The 20,251-nt window shown below is 35.5% G+C and overlaps 1 protein-coding gene across 1 annotated transcript; it reads right to left on the bottom strand.

Moving 5' to 3' along the window:
* Nucleotides 1-5,471: 5,471 nt before the first annotated feature.
* On the bottom strand, nt 5,472-9,682 carry LOC131046496 (borneol dehydrogenase, mitochondrial-like). The gene is made up of 3 exons (XM_057980257.2): nt 9,089-9,682; nt 8,921-8,996; nt 5,472-5,614 (listed from the first exon to the last, which is right to left on the bottom strand). The coding sequence occupies exons 1-3, from the start codon at nt 9,680-9,682 to the stop codon at nt 5,472-5,474; spliced, it is 813 nt and encodes a 270-aa protein (XP_057836240.2).
* Between the last annotated feature and the right edge of the window lie 10,569 nt (nt 9,683-20,251).

Below are 20,251 nucleotides of genomic sequence, written 5' to 3' on the forward strand. Positions count from 1 at the left end.
CCACTACAAAGAGCACTGAACTAACTGTCTGATGATATATGACTCAAAAAACTTCTGCCAACACAAAAAGAATCCCCTTATACAAATGGAGTGGACAAGAGGCCAACTAGGGACACAACCCCAAAAAAGTCAATGTTGACTGAGAAAATTGCCATAGCCTATCCAAAGCACACTATAACGAATATATAGCCCATTTTGTGGAAAAAAAATGCGATGAAAATAGAAGTCACAAAAGACCGATAAAAATATATAGCCCATTTTGTGGGAAAAAAATGCGATGAAAATTGAAGTCACAAAAGACCGATAAAGAAAAAAAATGCTGAGGTCGCGAGACAACCTCTGAATTGAGAAGAAGCTGCCTTGGGAGGAAACAAAAATCCCATGCATGGATTTGCAAAACCTTCCCAAATAGAAAAAACTTGAGATGATATGTAATTCTCAATCACTAGCCAAAATCGAACCTCACAACATACAAAAGAAGCTGACGGGCTTGGGAACCCAAACAACCGCCAGTGAAAAAAATGTTGCCCATGTGTGAAGACAAGGTCGACCAATAATATGAGATTTGATCAGGCCAAAAACTTGAAAACGGTGCATCTATCGCCAAAAAATCACATATTCTTGTCATAAATTGCAGTTGTCGCTTCATTAATAATAAAAATGCTGCTCAGAGAGAGAGAGGGACTCTAATAACATAAATTTTTCGATGAAATTGATTAAAAGGCACTTCTCATATCAGTTGAAACTACATAATGTTGACTGCTACGTAGGGGTGAGAGAGAGCCTTTGATGCCAGAGGAAAAGCTCATCGATGTTCAGAAGTCTCATAAGGGAAAAACTATAGCCGTGCATGAAAAAGATGCTCATGCACAACAAAATCGAAAAGAAAAACTAGACTTTCATGTCTGTAATTAAAGAATCCCTCGTCTGAGGCCAAAAAACAACAGAAAGACAAAACTAAAATGTCGATGCCAAGATTATTGAGGAAGCTGTCAAATCGCCACCTTTCAAAATAGGCCTCTATGGAAAAACTAGTTGTAGATTGCTAAAAATGTGTGTAGGTCCACCAAGTGACAGGTCGCAACCAAAAAATTAGTCGATGTTAATATTAAAATGGCCACACACGCCGAAACAGAGAGACGTCTGCAAGTGGAAAAAGATGTCAGCCGATCTCATACAAGAAAGGAACCACCAGCAAGTAGGCTTCTTGGATTAAAACCACAGAAAAAATCATTATCACGCAAGGGATGTCTGCGATAAGAAATACCTTCCACAATGCATGTCATCTCTCAAATAGGTGACTCATAAAAACTTTGCCACCAGGCTGGAAAAGGCATCCCCAAATCGAAACAAGCCCAAAATGTGGAGGCAACGACATAGAAAAGCCAGAAAAGCCTTAACCCCGCCTCAAAATCACCACAAAATGTGTAAATGTCTCTCTGTGCAAGGAGAATGGTTGTTGCTTAGAAAGTGTGAAGAAAATGCAGAAAATGTTAGCTTCCAAGGAAAAAAAGGGCAGAGCGATAGAGTGCATGCCTGGAAAGGATGGAATTTTCGCTGGAAAAATGATTGTTGTGAGAGAAAAATAAAAACACACTCAGAGATAATCATCACCTATCAAAATGCATGAAACCACAGGAACCCAAAGAGTCATCAATTGGAGAAGTTTGGCAACCACCAAAAAATCTAGATCAGATCTGTCAAAGAAACCAAAAGCATGGGGGCACAAGATCAAAGTCTCCAATCTATTACCCTATAAAAAATTTGCAAAATTTTCAGCTTTCGGAATTTGATCATTGAACAGTAATTCTTGAAGTTTTTGGCCTTTCTGAATGCAATAGTAAGGTCTATTTGAGAAGAAGATACACCAAAAAAATTAGGGAATTGTATATCCATATTGAATTTTGCAATAGAGGTCTACAACATCGAACAACAAACTATATATATATATATATATAGGAGATGAGGGTTCAACCTTTGGTTCAAGATTTAATTTTGTCGCATTTTGGTAAAATGTTTGATGGTTTGGAGTTAAGGGGGAGAATTTATAGGTTTCAACTACAAGACATGGAAAACATAAGGACAACCTAAATTTATTCAATTAAAAATGTGAATAATTCTAAGCCCACTGATATGCCTTATCTAAGCAATGAGTGTAGAGCTCATGTACACTAGATGTTTTTATCACCCAAGATTTCTCAATGATATAAAGGTAGAGCATAAACATTCAACAAAACCATTTAGGGGTACGGTTTAGTAACTTCTCTATGAAATCTATAGATTGGTGAATTACAATCCAATGTAACCATTTTTTTCTATCTAGCATGCACAAGGTTGTTTGGTGTTTTCTTGAATACCTAAAGATATGTGGAGACCATATTCCATTAAATAAGAGGTTATGTCCGACGGACTAGTGTGAGAGGGTAGCCTCTCGAGACACAACATTGTCTAGACCACAGAGAGTAGATGAGACTGTCGCATTGATGGGTTACCAGATATTAGCTTAACCAAACTTGACATGAAGGCTTGGGTCATTGCTTTGGTAATGAAATCCAAGGTACAAGCAATGAGAGAGAAAAAAGACAAAGAACTTGTGATCTGCAAAATCACATTGTATCAAAAGAAAAGAAGATACATATTTGACTCTCTTGGGATTGAAAAGGATAAAAGAGAAGAAAGAAATGTTCTTGATCTCGAATAGTGTCTTTCATTATGACGAGGGAGCATGCATACCACCATACTTGTATGAGTATGACATATAATTTTTATTCAATCTTAGAGAATTATGTACGAAACAAAATTTAGTGTTAAATAAGGGTACTTATTCTTTTAGCCTTAAATAGTCTATGAAATACAAGCTTTACCATTCAATATTTTGTTAAATATAAGTCCGTATAAACTAAAATATTTGATCATTAATTAAGCTTTATGTCGCTAACTACTGTGTATATCAAATAAGCATCAAGTAGATCTCAGTAACAACTAATTCAAAACAATATACCCAATCAGAAGGGAAAAGCTTATTCTTTTAACCTTAAATAGTCTATGAAATAGAAATTTTAGCATTCAATGTTTTGTAAATGTAAGTCCGAATAAACTAAAATATTTGACCATTAATTAGATTTTATTTCGCTAACTACTGTGTATATCACATAAGCATCAAGTAGATCACTAAAATTCTGACTCGAAGCGGCAAACAATCAAAAATAATTTTCAATTGTTTTATTTTTATCCTAATTAGAGAAAGAATCTTCAATCGACTCAACATTTCTACCAAATTCTATAAGTTGCAAAGTTGTTGATAAGGAAACAATCTTTATTTCACTATATTGCTACTTGAATGCAAGTGTTGTATTTATATGTAAGATTAAATTTATATAGCTCTCTTAGCTTCATCATTTTCTTTGTAACCTTGGGAAGATAATGGATTAATTGCAAATTTTGGATTCAATGATTTGCGTATATGCATTAGAGTCATGCATGCTGTATTAATTGTATATTATATATAAATTGGTAGATTATAATCGAGGCAAATATGATGTTGTCACATGCCATTTATACCTTAATTGAATTACTTTCGGTTAGTTATTATATCATTTGCTTCAACTTTATATATCATGCAAGTACACTTGACATGTCAATCAATTGTGCAGGTACAAGATTTAAGCTAACAGTGGCTAATTTGAAGGTGGAAACATGATTTGCTTGGCATTGTAAACTTATCTTGCTCTATGAGGAATAATAAGATGTGCATACCAAAGCCTGTGAAGCGCTTTCCAAATCATGTCCAATTCTGGATCCACATTTGTATAAGAACAATAGTGTGTCTTCATTCATTGTGTGTCTAGGCCATTGACCACTAGTCCCTAATTGTACATTGAAATGAATGGTATTCTGGTATTTATATTTTGGAGCATATTGAATTGTAGCTAGTGCACCCTAGGAGGCAAGTTCTATTCATCTTTGATTTAGTTTATGTTTACTCGTTGTACAATAAGTTTTTACTATGATGTTTGTGACACTGAAGTATAGATAATAAGACTTGATTCAATGAGTTGGAGGCAAAAGCCTCTGTATGCAAAATAATTAAGTCTAATATGAATAGATCCTCATATAACAATATCATTGAAAAACAAGGTTACATTTCAAATGATGGAACACAAAGCTAGGATTGTCAATTTGAAGCCTTGATTGTGGAATTCTTTTAGGAAGCGAGAAAACTATTTGAGGAAATGCCAGAGAGGAATTTTGGATTGTTGGACTGTTATGGTTATGGCGTGTATGCAGAATGGGTTGGTTGAGTAGGATATGCAACTGTTTAATAGAATGCCCGAGGAAAATAAGTTCTCCTGGAGTGCAATGATTGTAGGGTACACACACAATGGACAAGTTGAGGAGGCAGGGGAGTTGTTTGATAAAATGCCTGAAAGACATCTGGTTGTGTGGAATATGATGATCGGGGCATATGCTCAAAATGGAAAGGTTAATTAAGCTCAAAGGTGTTTGGCAAGATTCCTGAAAGGAATCTTTTTTTATGGAATCAATTGACAATAGCATATTCTCAAAATGGACAGGTTGATCGTGCCTGGAAACTCTTTGAGCATATGCCCAGATAATACTTGGTTTCATGGAACACATTGATTGATGGATATGCAAAGACTGGATACCTTGATAAAGCCTTGATGCTCATTGAATAATTATCGCAAAGAGGTGTTGTCTCTTGCACTATAATGATTTCAGGATATGCTCACAGTAGATGTTTTGAGGAAACTTTGATGCTCTTGAGAGAAATGAGGAAAGCAAGTTTGAAGCCAGACTTTGTTTCATTTGCAAGTGGTCTCCCAACATATACCCACGTGGGGGTTACTCAACACGGCAAGGAGGTCCACTAAGGAACACTTAGAAATGGATTTCAATCTAATGGATATTCATCATGATTGCCTCAAGAGTACAGGGAACCCTAGCTGTATCTAGAAGCATAGAAGATTTTCCCCTAAAAATTATGGGTATCCTCTGAACTAGACACCCAAAAGATGCCTATTACATCTTACTATGAACTTATGATACTGCCATCTAATGGACTTTAGCTTTCACAATATAGATCACAGAAATATTAATTTGCTAGGAAAACTATAAAAACCAAAAAATCAACAATAAGCTGGTGTAAACCCCAGCCCACGTAAAAAAATTGAGATGGAAGGGAAAAAAGACTCACAAGACAGAACCTCCTGCTGATGTGCCCGCAAAACCCTGCAACTATAAATTTATTTTACCCCTCTTCTTTTTTATTACTGGTATTGCTCAAATCCATGCCCTGCAGTCTTCCCCGGTTGTCCAGCTATACACCGCATGCAAAGAAATTAGGTGATTTTTGCCAACTGTTTCTTTTAACCTATAAAGTTTGCCAATCCCTAGATTTGAACTTTGCAAGCCCTGTTTTGGTGGCCCTCTCTTTGAAAATGGTGTCTCTCTCATCTTGGTTTCCTGGCTGCTTTAGCTAATGCTAACAGAGATCTTTTATTTTGGCCATCGTCCTCTATAGTCGAGCATTCTCTTGCATTGGGGTGCGCAATGCCTCTGCCTCCGCCATATAGAACATGCCAACGCTCCCACCCTGTAGGAAATAGTTAAAATCAGATGACATATCTTTGCCAAACATGCAACTAAACTTAGCATAGCCTTGACATAACACAAATCAAGCCATGCTATTGGTTTTGCAAACATATTATTATTAAATATTTAATGCAAAGCCTCGCCAATAGGTCCATGCGGGGCGAGAACTAATATTTTTAGGAAATGCACAAATGGATGTGCGGTAAAGGATTTCATAACTTTCTAGAAAATGTAATTGGCAGGTGTAAAGCCAAATTCCACAATTTTGCCAACATGAATGCAAAGTGTGGGTTCTCTTAGGATAAATAAAGTTGTTAAATCAAAAGAGAATAGGATATAATTAAATAAGTTGTGAAGTTAGAGATAAAAACATAGAAAAAATTGCTGGTATGTTGACTGATGCTAATCATTTTTATTGTAAATATTATTCAATAGTCAAATAACATAAGTAGTTGTGCTTGATAAACACTCACTAACATGTTTTCTTTAGATTTTTTTAAGCTTTAAGAAGGCTTGGGCACTTGACATGTGTTTAGAGAAGCTTCACCTAAGATATGTTTTCCTTCATATATTATTGAATGGAAATTGTTTTTGAGTCTTATGACCAGGTTTATCATTGTGAAGTGCATCTTACAATTTAGAATCAATTGTTTCTGGATTAAATTATGCAAAAAAATAAATGCATGAACGTTTTGGATCGCACTCTATGATCCATCATCAAGATGTTAGAGAGCAAGGAAGGATGAAAAAATGGCCAAATAGCATATCTAAAAGGTTAAACGAAGGGAGGGAGGAGGCACAAGGAACACGGATGGATGGATGACATGATAAGGAAATAAGAAATGATCTAATCCAAAAATAGTTTGTTTTGATCATATGAATTGTGGAAACTTAATGCATGTTATCTTACATCTTACTTTTCAATTCATTCAATTTCATTAAGTAAGAATTCTGGTCAATTTTAAAGTAAGAGGATTTCATTAAGAAAAAACTTTTCTCAAATCTTAAAGAGGATTTAATTCTATCTTACTTTTTCTTGCCTTTCTCTCTCAACTTGTTGTCTTACAACATTTTCTAATGATTTCCTTCCATCTCTAAAGTAGAAAATTTGTTGCTCCTCTTTCCATTGTTTTGTTGTTTGGCCTAGTTTTTTATGAAGTTTGTGGGATCTTTTTACTTGTGATAATTACAAATGCATCAATCGTCAACAATTTAAGCTTGTTTTAAATGAATGAGTGACAATTTAAAATTATTTATGGAATTCATGAGATTAGGTGGTCTATGGAATCCAAATTGAACTATTCAAAACAAACACAAGTCCCATCCAATAAACTAGAATCGCTATTTCCTTACTAACCCTTCGTTGAAAATTTAGAAGCATCCCAATATCCACGTATTTATGACATACATTAAAAACTATTACTTATGACCTAGTTAAAAAGATATTTAAAAGTTGTTCCAACTTCCAATAAGCATACTAGGCTCCTTGAATAAATGTCTTGCACTAAGCGACATTGATCTTTTTGGTCTATAACTACAATCATTAAAATTACAATTATAATCTCTAACATCAAACTTTGAGTTGGGAAAATAAAAATTTACATAAACATTAAAGAAAAATAATTATAAAGAGTAGAATACTTAAAATATCAAATATAGTAAGTCTTTATGATCTTCAAGAAAAATAAGATAACTAAGCTCAATGTCAACAAAGAAAAAAAGGGATTTCCCCAATATTACAAATACATGTTTAGAGCATTTAATATCACCAACCTATGAATCCATTTTTTTATAGTTCCATAGGATGTAGATATTAAAATCGTTCAAACAAAGCAAATCTTATTGCATTTTATAGTTTCAAACATGAATAATAACCCTTTTCATATGACTCAAGTATGTAAAACTTTCCATCTCTTCAATCTTTGGACTCATGAGAATGTCCAAATTTTTAAGATATTCCATTTTAAAGTCCCATGATATAGTTTTCTATTTTTGACAAGAACTCAGCTGAAGACAATTGATTGTTGTTACCAATGCTAAAATCACTTTAGTTACATTTTCCATGTGCTCAAGGTGGGTGGGGAGATCTAAGGCTAGGACAATGCTTTTACTAATTGCCATCTTATTTGGAAGGTTCATATTATCTTAGTGGTCCCAACTACAATGGAAATAAAAATCAATTTCTTTAGACAATTGTAACTATTATTCAAATCCCTTCTCCACTTAACATGAATTCACTTGATCAACAAAGCTTCTAAGGTTGGTGAGTTTTTCACTCCCATTTTTTTACAAGCTAATCCATGCTTCTTTTGGTATGATATTTTCAAACACTTTAATAGATGTAATAATTTTTAGTAGCTTGCAATGACATTTCATGAAGCACTAGATTTCAACTAGAACTAAGTTGGAAATTAACAATTAAATTTCCTTATTTTAGCCATTTTACAATGGTAAATGTTCTTAATCAACGTCATCTACCAAAATGCACAATCTAACATCCTTCATATTAAGGGACATAAATTTCTATACAAAATTTTTTTCTCAAAACATTCATTCAAATTCTTAAATATTGCAAATTTTGTAGATTCTATGAAGAGATGTTTATGTGTTGAGAACCATTCATGTTAAGCTCCCTAAACGAAAAATCAATTCATTTTAATTTATTTCATAAGTTAACCATTTTTTTTATATTCTAAAAAGTACACACATTTTAATACAGTATGTAACTTACATGATCTCAATTCAGTTTTGAACCTAATCACCATACATGGATTCACTACTAAGTTTGATTTTTGTATTTCTTGATTTGGACTCTCCATCATATTATATAATACATATTTTACTATCAGATAGACTCTTGCACAGAAACACATTGGATACTTTGAAACTTTGACAATCAAACATCCAAGGAACAACCTAACTCATATCAACAAAGGCAACTTTTTTCATATCGTTTATTTATTCTTTCCAATATATTAACCAAAGTATATCTTACTATCAGCGTAACCCTTGTAACTCTTGCACCCCTTTTGATGAAAGTACTAGTTTTAATAATCATGCAATTTTATCGTAACCCTTGCACCGTTTTTTATGCAAGTACTAGTTTTAATAATCATACAATGCCAACAAATGCCTCCCTTAAAGAAAACTGTAATTGATTCTTAAATATATCTCGAAAAATAGAAAACGTCGAAGAGGCTCACCAAATACAGATGCTATTTCAAGATTTATTAAATGAAGATGTGAACTAAATTATGAGATGCATATAACAAATTCTAAATTTAACTATCTATCTGAAAGAAATTGCCGTTATATTCAGTCATATCACTGAAGTGCAACCACATGTTGTATCCATAGCTGCTATATCGTGCATGTAATGGCGACTGAATACAAAAAGCTGTTATGGCATATATAATCCCCAGTCATGGTTTACAACTGTGAAACCTCCATCCACAACAAGATTATGGCTACTCACATATTTAGACTCGTCACTGGCCAAATACAGAGCGGCCTCTGCAATATCCTCCGCTTTAAGAATGGTTCCCTTCAAGTTGCCTACGCTACAACCCCACGCCTCCACTTCATCCTTTCCTTTTCCTACGCAGTCAATTGCAGTCCTGGTTGCAACAAAAGAAGGAGAAACACAATTGCTTTTGATACCATATCTCCCAAGCTCAGCAGCACCATTTGTAGTCAAGCCTATAATTGCATGTTCTGAGGCCGTGTATGCATGAGGTGCAGTTCCTCCCATAATCCCTGCAGTACTGCCTGTAGAAATTATACACCCTTTTCTCTTGGGTATCATAACGCGGGCTGCATGCTTAATGCCGTGCATTACTCCTTTTACATTTGCATTCATGGGGTCTTCAAATTGCTCCATCTCGTACTCTGCAACACTACTTCGATGCCTATCTCCAACACCTGCATTATTTAACATTATGTCCAGTTTTCCATGCTTTTCCATGGCTAAATCCACTGCTGCGCTCACGTCTTGCTCTTTGCTTACGTTACAGTGGATGAATGTAACCGATTGAAGAAAGGGACTCGGCGAACTTCGAACCTGGTACATCGGAAATGTCGGCTATGATGACTCTGGCTACGATGACTTTGGCGAACGGTGGCTTCACCAATGCCTGACGCTCCGCCTGTGATTATTGCTACCTTGCTTTGCAATCTGCAACTTAACATCATAAGAACATTAAACCCATATGAATCTGTTGACATTTTGCTTAAAGATTGCATTAATGATATGTTAAGTTGTCATTGATGTCAATAAACCAGGTGTGATGTCTAGTTATGATTGATGTCAGCTTATAATGTTGTAATCATGTTATGTTGTCATGCAAGCAGTAGGAGGAGCTAGCAAAGAGCAATGCAACCGGTAGGAGAGTTTGTATTGGAAATCGGTATTACTTATGTAATGTAGAGTTGAACCGGTAACCCTACCTGTAGAAGAAGTCCAAACCCTAACCAATGAAGTTGAAGAAGATTACGAACAAATGGTGAACGGCAAAGATTATGACACATATGCATGTTGAATGAGGAATGTTTTAAATGTTTCTTGGCGCATAGAGACAATGGTTTTTGTCTTGGGAATGAGCAAGTTCATTGCATGTAATGCAAATCACGTGATGAGTTACAGAGTTCGATGAAGTGGTGATCAAGAAGCTGTCAAGGATATCTTGAGTCATGTGCATTGATTTCTATTTTATTTGCTATCTAATCCAATGGTCATACTTGATCCGATTTGTTTATAATCTCTATGAGATGTTTAGGTTTGTCATGTGTTACCGACTTGATGATTTGTTTATAAGGTCGATGAGTTGTTTTGTTTGAGTGTTGACAAACTTGTAGTTGAGAGTGAGAGAGTGGTTGCCGAACTTGATAATGTATCTGCAGTATGTGTAATGGTAGATAGGAGCATGAAAAGGATCTGAACAAGCAAATGTAGTGCTATTCAAACAGATCAGCAAACCCCTGTTGTTTTCTAACAATTGCAATAGTTAAATCCCCTAACCGGATAAGCTCTAACAAGATTCTTTATTCAAATCCTCTAAGCAAGGGATCCATTAGCTTGGATTTTAAATCCTCCACTGAGGTTACTCCTAACAAGGTATTGCTTTTAATAGGGCATTATAGTCTGTTGGTAGCACTTATCCTTCTGGAGATCTTTGGTTATGTGGAACCGGCACATTATGTTCACCGGCAAGTTCAGTGACTTATGCACAGTCACTAGTATACCACTCACTGATAGGTTATATTGTTCACCGGGACTGAGGATGACTTGTTATCATATAGATATCACCTGGTTATGTCGAAGACATGGTTTGGACACTTGGTTTTGGTAGTTTGGTTATTGGTCTAATCGGATTGACATATTTGTTGTTACTAGTAAATTGGTCTAGGTTATGGACCATGATGCATTATCTATTCCAGACCAGCACAACACGTTATGGAGATGATTTAATCAATTGGATATTGTTGTAATTATATTGAGGCAACATGATGCATCGTATCTTGACTTATCTGTAATTGATTTAATTGTAATATTCTTTATTAGCCGACCTACACATTTGGTCTTAGGTTTTGGTATATATGTAAGCTCTCATTTGTGAGATGATGTAAGGAAGTAATAGTATAGAGAGATGTTATATGGTTATGGTATTATAACATGGTATGTGCGAATATTGAAGATCATATGAGCAGACCATAGAGAAGGTTCAAGGAAGGTTTGATGGTAATTATTAGAGCTTAACTGGTACTTAATCCAACATTGGAGATGCTACTTTGAGCAATGCATTATCATTGGATTTAATCATCCAATTGTAGTCAGTGTGACTCCTATTTTGTGATTGAGCAGTGAGCTCTAGGCGGTTAGCTTTTCTACATGTGCAGACCCCATTTGTATACACATGTTATCTGCAGTAGTATCATCTTATTGTGGGTAACATTTCCCACCGTATTTTTTCTCCTTACAGGGTTTCCACATATAAATATTTGTGTTATGTGTTGTGTATGTTGTTTCTCTTTCTGTTATATGCATTTAGTTTCACCAGTATTAATAATAACTGCTAATTTGTCAACTGACATTAAGTTTGGTTTACCGGTATTAAGTATCAAGTTTGATTAGGTTATATTTGGGTTGAAATTAATTGACAACTGATTCACCCCCCCCCCCCCTGCTCTCAGATACCTCCAGGTCCTAACAATTGGTATCATAGCTAAGTCCTCTTTTTGCAGAAGTTTAACAACTTGAGGAGATTCTATGCCAACTAAGTTTTTCAGGAAGGATAGTCCGAAACTTGATGGAACTAAGTATGGTATATGGAAGATCGGAATGGAGACACATCTAAATTGCATTGGAAAATACATATGTGATGTTACAAAGAATGGCTATGTTGGTCCTACACCGAATGAACCTAATCCACCAACATTGGGTAAGGATCAAGAGAATGATTGCAAAACAAGAGAAGCACTCTTGAGCGCCTTGTCAGATCAGCAAATCATGGGATTATTAGACCGATCTACTACTAAAGCTATTTGGGATAAATTGGAGACATTGAATGAAGGAGATACCCTTGTCAAGATTGCAAAACTGGAATGCTTCCAGGTCAGGTATGAAAATCTGAAAATGGAAGAAGATGAAAGGATTTTTGCTTTTATGGAAAGGGTTAATGAAATTGTTTTAGGAATACAATGTTGTGGAGGTTCCTTAAGTGAAGATGAAATTATTTCTAAAGTTTTGAGAGCATTGCCACCAGCATACAAAATGAAAGTAATTTCTATTAATGAGTTGAGAACAATGCCTAATACATCAGTATCTAGAGATACCTTGCTTGGAAAACTTTCAGCATTTGAGCTTGAGGAATTTGGTCATATTGCTACAATTAAGATAGATTTAGCCTTCAAAGCATCATCATCTGCATCATCATCATCATCATCAGCATCTGACAAATCTGATTGGAAAGCACTTTATGCAAGAGAACTTGAAAATATCAGGAGGGAAAATGAAGAACTGGAAGAACTTGAAGCACTATTTGCAAGGAAAATGCCTAAAGGTTCTATTGGTAGTAAGTATGAAGGTAAAGCACCATTTAAAAGTTTTAACTACAATAAAGTTGGTCATATGGCATCTAGATGTCTTGGTAGACATGCAAGATTGAGAGAAGAAGATAAAAGAATATATAAGCCTAACCCTAAATATTAGAGATACGGATTTAAGAAGAATAGAGACAAATCATGTTACTATGTTTATGAAGGTGTTACTGATGATTCTGATGAAGAATCGATAGACAATGGATGGGATTTTGTTGCAATAAAAGAAGATCAATTGACACCTACTATTCCATTGGTAGAGCAGGTCCTGGCAACTAAAATTGAAGAAAAGGATGAATGGATTATAGATTTCGGATGTTCACATCATATGACTGGTGATAAAAGTAAATTCTTATCTTTTTAGGAATACAATGGAGGTCTACTAAGATTTGGGGATGATAAAGCTTGTTTGATCAGAGGAAAAGGTACTATATCTTTTGATGGTAAGCACAATACTGACAACATTTATTATGTTGAAGGTTTGAAGCATAATCGTTTGAGTGTTGGTCAATTAGTTGAAAAGGGATTTCAGTTACAATTCAAGAAAGGCAAATACAAAATCATGAATAGAACTGGTTTGGAGATTGAAATTGGTAATCAAACTAGAGGTTTAATATCTTTTATTTGAACAACAATGAAAAGACATGCTTGATTGCACATATTGATGAAAGTTGGTTACGACATAAAAGACTTTGTCATATGAAATTTGATTGCATTATAGAGATTAGTTCATCTAAGGCAATAAGGGATCTACTTAAGATTGTAAAACCTCATAATCTAGTATGTAAGGAATGTCTAATGGGAAAGCAAGTTAGAACAACTTTTAAGAGTATTTATGAGAAATCCAATAATGTTTTTGATTTAAGTCATACTGACTTGTGTGGTCTGGCAAGAACAAGAAGTCCACAAGGAGATAGATACTTTATGCTAATCATTGATGATTATTCTAGAATGTGTTGGGTTACTTTTCTCAGGGAGAAATCAGAAGCTTTTGGGAAATTCAAATTATTCAAGGCAATGGTTTAGAATGAAACCGGTAAGAAAATCAAATGTTTAAGATCAGATCAAGGAGCTGAATTTACATCTAAGGAGTTCAATACATTTTCTGAAGTGAACGGAATTAGAAGACAACTATCAGCACCCCAGATAACTCAGCAAAATGGAGTTGTGGAAAGGAATAACAAAACTATTCTGGGTGCAACTAGAAGCATGATATTAGAAGAAAATCTACCTCGTGTGTATTGGAGAGAAGCAGTGAATACAATAGTTTACACTTTTAATAGAGTTCACATCAAAGGTGAAACCAGTAAGACACCTTATGAATTATGGTTTGGTAATGCTCCTACTCTTAAATACTTCAAAATATTTGGAATAAAATGCTACATTAGGAGAGATGAGTATATAGGCAAATTTTATCCTAGAAGTGATGAAGGAATATTTCTTGGTTATTCATCTAAGAGGAAAGCATATAGATGTTTTAATAAAAGATTACAAAAAATCATTGAGAGTGCAAACGTGAAGATAGATGAACACTTTAGAGGAAATTCAAGCTCTATGGATTCTAAACCGATAGTTGAGATTATCATAAATGAACCCATACAAAGTGCATCAGTACAAAATGTGGATCCAGTCACACCAGCATCATCAGAGAATTCCACAGTGACTGAAGAACAACAGCAAGTGAACACACCCTGGTATGTAAGATTGAATCACTCTGAAAGTCAGATAATTGGGAATAAGTATCAAGGAGTTGTGACAAGAGGAAGACTGGCAAATGAAGAGGTATGTTTAATTTCTCAAATTGAACTAGTGTCTGTTATAGAGGCATGTGAAGATAAACATTGGATTAGAGCTAAGAAAGATGAATTAGAACAAATTGAAAAGAACAATACATGGACATTGGTTCCCCGACCTAAAGACAAAAATGTAATTGGAACTAAATGGGTATTTAGAGATAAACTTAATGAAGATGGTAAGGTAATCAGAAACAAAGCAATATTAGTGTGTAAGGGAAATCATAGAAAGAGGGAATTGATTACAATGAAAGCTTTGCACCGGTAGCTAGAATTGAGGCAGTCATATTATTCCTTGCATTTGCAGCACACAAGAACTATAAAGTATATCAAATGGATGTAAAATGTGCATTTTTGAATAGTGATCTTGAAGAGGAAGTTTACATTGAATAACCTGATGGATTTTAATTGACAAATGATAAAGATATGGTTTGCAGATTAAGGAAAGCTTTATATGGATTGAAGCAAGCTCCTAGAGCTTGGTATGCTAGATTGGGCAAATGTCTTTTGAAGCTTGGTTACACTAAAGGTAATGCTAACAACAACTTATATTTCAAAGTGACTAATGAAGACATCTTGGTTATTGAATTTTTTGTTGATGACATCATTTTTGGAGGAGAAGATGGATTGTGTAAAGACTTTGCTAATAAAATATAGGAAGAATTTGAAATGTCTATGATTGGAGAGGTAAAATTCTTTTTAGGATTGCAGATTTCACAAACTGATAAAGGTATATTCATATATCAAACAAAGTACTTGAAGGAACTACTAAAGAAATTTGGTATGGAAAACTCTAAACCGGTAAGTACTCCTATGACTACAATTGATAAATTGATATTGAAGGATGATTCAACTCCTGTTAATCCAACAAGATAAAAATCTATGATTTGAGGTATACTGTATTTGACACAAACAAGACCTGATATAATAAATGCATTATGTATTGTTTCAAGATTTTAGAGTAATCCTAGAGAAAATCATGAAATAGCAGTGAAAAGGATTTTCCGGTATCTGCAAGGCACAAAATTTTTTGTTTATGGTATCGTAAAGATGACAATTTTGATTTATGTGCATACACCAATGCAAATTGGGCAGGAGATGTAGATAATAGAAAGAGAACCACTGGCGGGGCATTCTTTCTTTGGTAGCAAATTAATTTCATGGTTGAGCAAGAAATAGAGTTGCACATCATTATCAACAACGGAATCAAAATATGTTGCAGCAGCAACTAATTGTACTCAGGTATTATGGATTAAGCAAATGTTGAAGGACATAAAGGTAAAATGCAAAGAACTTATAATCATTTACTATGATAATTTGACAGCAATTGATATATCTAACAATCTAGTATTTCACTCTAAAACTAAACATGCTTTTATCAAATATAACTTTTTGAAAGAGAATGTTGAAGAAAAAGAAGTGAGATTGGTTTATGTGAATACTAAAGAGCAGATTGTAGATATCTTCTTTTTTTTCGATAAAAGTGGGCAAGCCACTAAACTATATATTATTAATTTTGAATTTTGATACAAACAGGTTCAAAGGGAATACCGACAAAAAAGAACCCACAAGAAAACCTCCAGTTGTGGCCCGAAAATGTAAAAAATTAAAAACCCCATACACCCAATTACATGTTTGATTTTGATCACCTCCCATTACATGACTTTCAAAGCTATACATATAATTCTCCATATGACCAACAAAAAATATGAGAGAGAACCACCCAGCTCATGATATATGATCTGTAGGAGAGGGTCGTAGCATCAAAGCTTCCCAGGCTCGCCAAAAATTCAAGCATATCAACTGTTCCAAAACCTGCATCAAAAAGACATCATCCCACATATATCTGCATAAAATAGCTAAATCTTAAACCGAGAACTTGAGCTCTCAATAGGAGGCTCTCTATCCATGCTCGAAGGAGGGATAGTTTGCAAGGAAAATTCTAGCCATGGAGGAGCTGAGGCCAAAAAACCAAAAGATAGCAGAGAATGTAAACCCATAAGCACAACCAATGCTTTATCCACAAACTGTGAGGGAACCAAATCTAGCAAGATTTCAAATGCATTCAAAGTGTCCCCCAATCTGTCACATAATAAACCCATTCTCAACTTAAACAATAATTCCCCACACCTCCCATTATCCAACAGATTAGAACAAGGAAGAAAGCCCCCATAATAAAAAGAACCCAGCTCAAAATAATAATTATCCAATGCAAAACTAACGAGCTCCTAGGAGAAAATTGAGGGAGGAATGAACGCATGAACCAAGAGTTGGAGTAAATCTTTATCAAGAAAAATGTCATGTCAAACAGTAAGGAATCGAGACAAAATATCAGAGCCAGAAAAAGAAGGACAAGACTGCAACTAGAGAGTTCCCACCAACCTGCAAACCTTAAAATCCACTTGAGGAGTAAGCAAACAAAACACCTTCCCAGGTATTTCAAAATTATTACCCAGAATCTCATTATCCTCCTCAAACTGGCACTCAACAATGACCCTGTATCTTGAAAGAGCAATAGCACTCGACATATGAAGAAGCCCAACAAGATCAATCCAAATTTTTACTGTTGTATTGAGAAATGATATCTGCTTCTAAAGACAACAACCACCAAAAACGTGAGTAGGTCAAATCACACCACTTCATGATTACAAGTGAAGGCATTTAAATTAAGATTAAAGCTCATGCGAGATACAACATAAATGAAGGACTTCACATGATGGTGGCAGCTAGAAAAAGTAGTACTTCATATCCCAGCCAATGCCACATAACAAACTGCATGACCAATTACAACCAAAGCACATTCCCTACGTACAACATGAGGCAATAAACTCTTTAAAGCACTCGTGCGAGAGTAGAGTGAGTGAACAATCCAAATCATAATTGCTGATAAGGTGCCACCCTAATACCAAAAAAGGTACCCACCCTTGCAGCCTATGCCAGATCATAACCATACTTAATAGCCAACAAGGAGTTGCCTACAAAGCATCCTTACCACCTGCACATATACATCAAACATGCTTACCTCTCAAGGCATAAGGGTAGTAAAATTTTATGATGTCCATACTCAGGAAGAACCAAAAAGACTTATTGTTGATGTTAGAGTATTTGGGTATTTACTTGATTAATTAAACAATATTTATTTAATTATTTAAGTTCCCTTTATCTCTTTTACACTTAAGCTAACATTAGGTGCATAATAATTAATTATTTTATTAATTATTATGTGCAAACCTAGGTTTTCCCTTTTAAGGTTTCTTGACCTTTTAAAGGTTGAGTTCTTTCTTTTCATTGTATGAAGAAGGATTATTATTGACAATACATTTTTGGAGATTATTGAGCTCTCTCTTTTTGAGCATATTTTCTGTGTATTTGTTTCTTCTATGATTTGCTTCCTTGCTTCTCCTTGTAACAGTTTTTTCAGCTTGCAGAGATCATTTGGGCTCCTGTGATGTTGTATTTTCTTAACTCCAACATAGTATCAGAGCTTCAGATCTGCAGCTATCTGTTCTTGTTTTGAGAATTTTTGCATTGGAAGCAGATCTAGGGTTTCAAATTATTTTTTTTATGCACCTAGGGATAGGCCTTTTTTCTGAGCACTTTGGGCCTAAACGGACTTCACCATTGTGCTCAGAAGGCCCTAAAACCCCTATGGTCATATAAAATTCGACCTATTTTGGTTCTTGAGCCTCTGGGAGTATTTTTTATCCAAATCTAGGTCGTATGGCCCTGGCATGCAGTTTGAGAATTTTTTTTTTCAAAAAAATATATTTTTGCCTTTTTATGGCATGCAGGTTGGATTTTTGAGTTTTTATTAAAAAAATCTTCCAAAAATCAAAAATCACAAAAAGGGCATAAAAACAAAGGGGTTACGAAATTTTTGTTTTGAAAAAATAAAGTTTTTTGGAGTTATTTTCAGAGGGTATAGGGCTAACAGTCTGGCCGTTGTATGATGACCGGACCTTTCAGTCCGGCCCCCTGTCGGCCCCGGCTTCCGGGCCCCCGCTGACACCTCCCTATGGCCACCGCCACTCCTGCACCCTCCTCCGCTCACCGGCCACTACGCTTCCTGCAGCCTCCTCTGCTTGCCCGGCACCTTGCTCCCCTGCCAGCTGCCGCTTCGCGGTGGCCCCGCCTTCTCGGCCCGCCGCCCACCGGTGGCCCCAGCTGCTGCCCGCAGGAAACTGTCACCCAACTCGGCCGCCACCTGGACACAGCCACCCAGTCACCAGGGAGCCACCAGCCTGGCACTGGAGCACCGCTCACTGGCCACCTCCGCCTGCCAGAGCCACCAGACTACCCCTTCCTCTTGTTTTGAAGGGGGCTTTGGTTTTTTGGTCATATCTTGGGCATACGGAGTCATTTTTTCGAATACAAATATGCGTCAGAAATCTGGTTCCGAGCTGAACCTCTTCATGTTGGCAATTGTTTACAATTTTTCTGTTTGATTGTGTTTTTTGCCAATCAAAGTGGGGCCTTGTTTTTGCACTCCAGGAGCCATAGAATGAGCATCCGACCTCCATTTTTTGAAAAGTTTATATTTTTGGAAAGCGTGTGATGTGTAATTTCTAGTCATGTGATTTTTATTTCTATATTCTACTCCAAGCATATTTTATTCAATTTTTTGCTTTTCAGCACTCTGGTGGATATCTTGGTTGTTTCAGGTCCTAGGATCTCTTCTTTGGGTAGGATGTCTCTATTTTGGTTCTCATTTCTATTTCCAGTCCTCTTATCATTGTAGCATTGTATTTATGCAAACACATTGTGATAAAGTGCCATCATGCATTGTTTACCTAGGTTTTCCCTTTTAGGGTTTCTTGACCTTTTAAAGGTTGAGTTCTTTCTTTTCATTGTATGAAGAAGGATTATTATTGACAATACATTTTTGGAGATTATTGAGCTCTCTCTTTTTGAGCATATTTTCTGTGTATTTGTTCCTTCTATGATTTGCTTCCTTGCTTCTCCTTGTAACAGGTTTTAGAGCTTGCAGAGATCATTTGGGCTTCTATGGTTTTGTATTTTCTCAACTCCAATAGCTGATATTTTAGAAGGGAAGCCGAAATCTCCTCCATACATATATCCCGCAAATTGGCATTACTATCTATGGCTAAATTTGCCAAGAAATCCACAATTATATTAATTTCTCTAAAACATTGAGTGGTCAAGAAAGAATCAAAAAAAGCCAATTGTTGTAAAATTAAGTCCATAACATATTGTAATTCCCAACAGTTAGATTTCTTCTTCATAACACATTGAATGGTTACCATCGAATCCCCTTCAATTACAAGATCCTTAATTCCCAAGGATATAGCCCTATCCAAGCCCATAGACAGGGCATTAAACTCTACAAAGTTATTAGACTTATTCCCAATAGCATGACATCTAGCTTGGACAACATTAGCATGATGGTAAAAACTCACCATACCTACTCTTTCCTAACCAGGGTTTCTAGGAGAAGAACCATCAAAATTCAGTTTAAAATGCCCATGAGGAGGAGGCTTCCCTATAGCTACATTTCTCTTGGATAAAGCATCATTGTTTTTCAAAATTGATCCATGAGAAGGCAAGATAGATAACAACTTCCAAACCCTAGACACCCTACTATGCCAATACTAGAAAGAAGAAAGATTTTCTAGGTTCCCGAAGATATAAGTCAAGACAACTTCGAAAATAGAAGATTCAATTTTCATTAAGATCTCTTCAAGAGAAGTGATAGTTTTTTTAAGGATCCTATTATTCCTTTCTAACCAAAC

This window comes from Cryptomeria japonica, chromosome 7 (genome assembly GCF_030272615.1).
Source record: "Cryptomeria japonica chromosome 7, Sugi_1.0, whole genome shotgun sequence".
Lineage (NCBI taxonomy): Eukaryota > Viridiplantae > Streptophyta > Pinopsida > Cupressales > Cupressaceae > Cryptomeria > Cryptomeria japonica.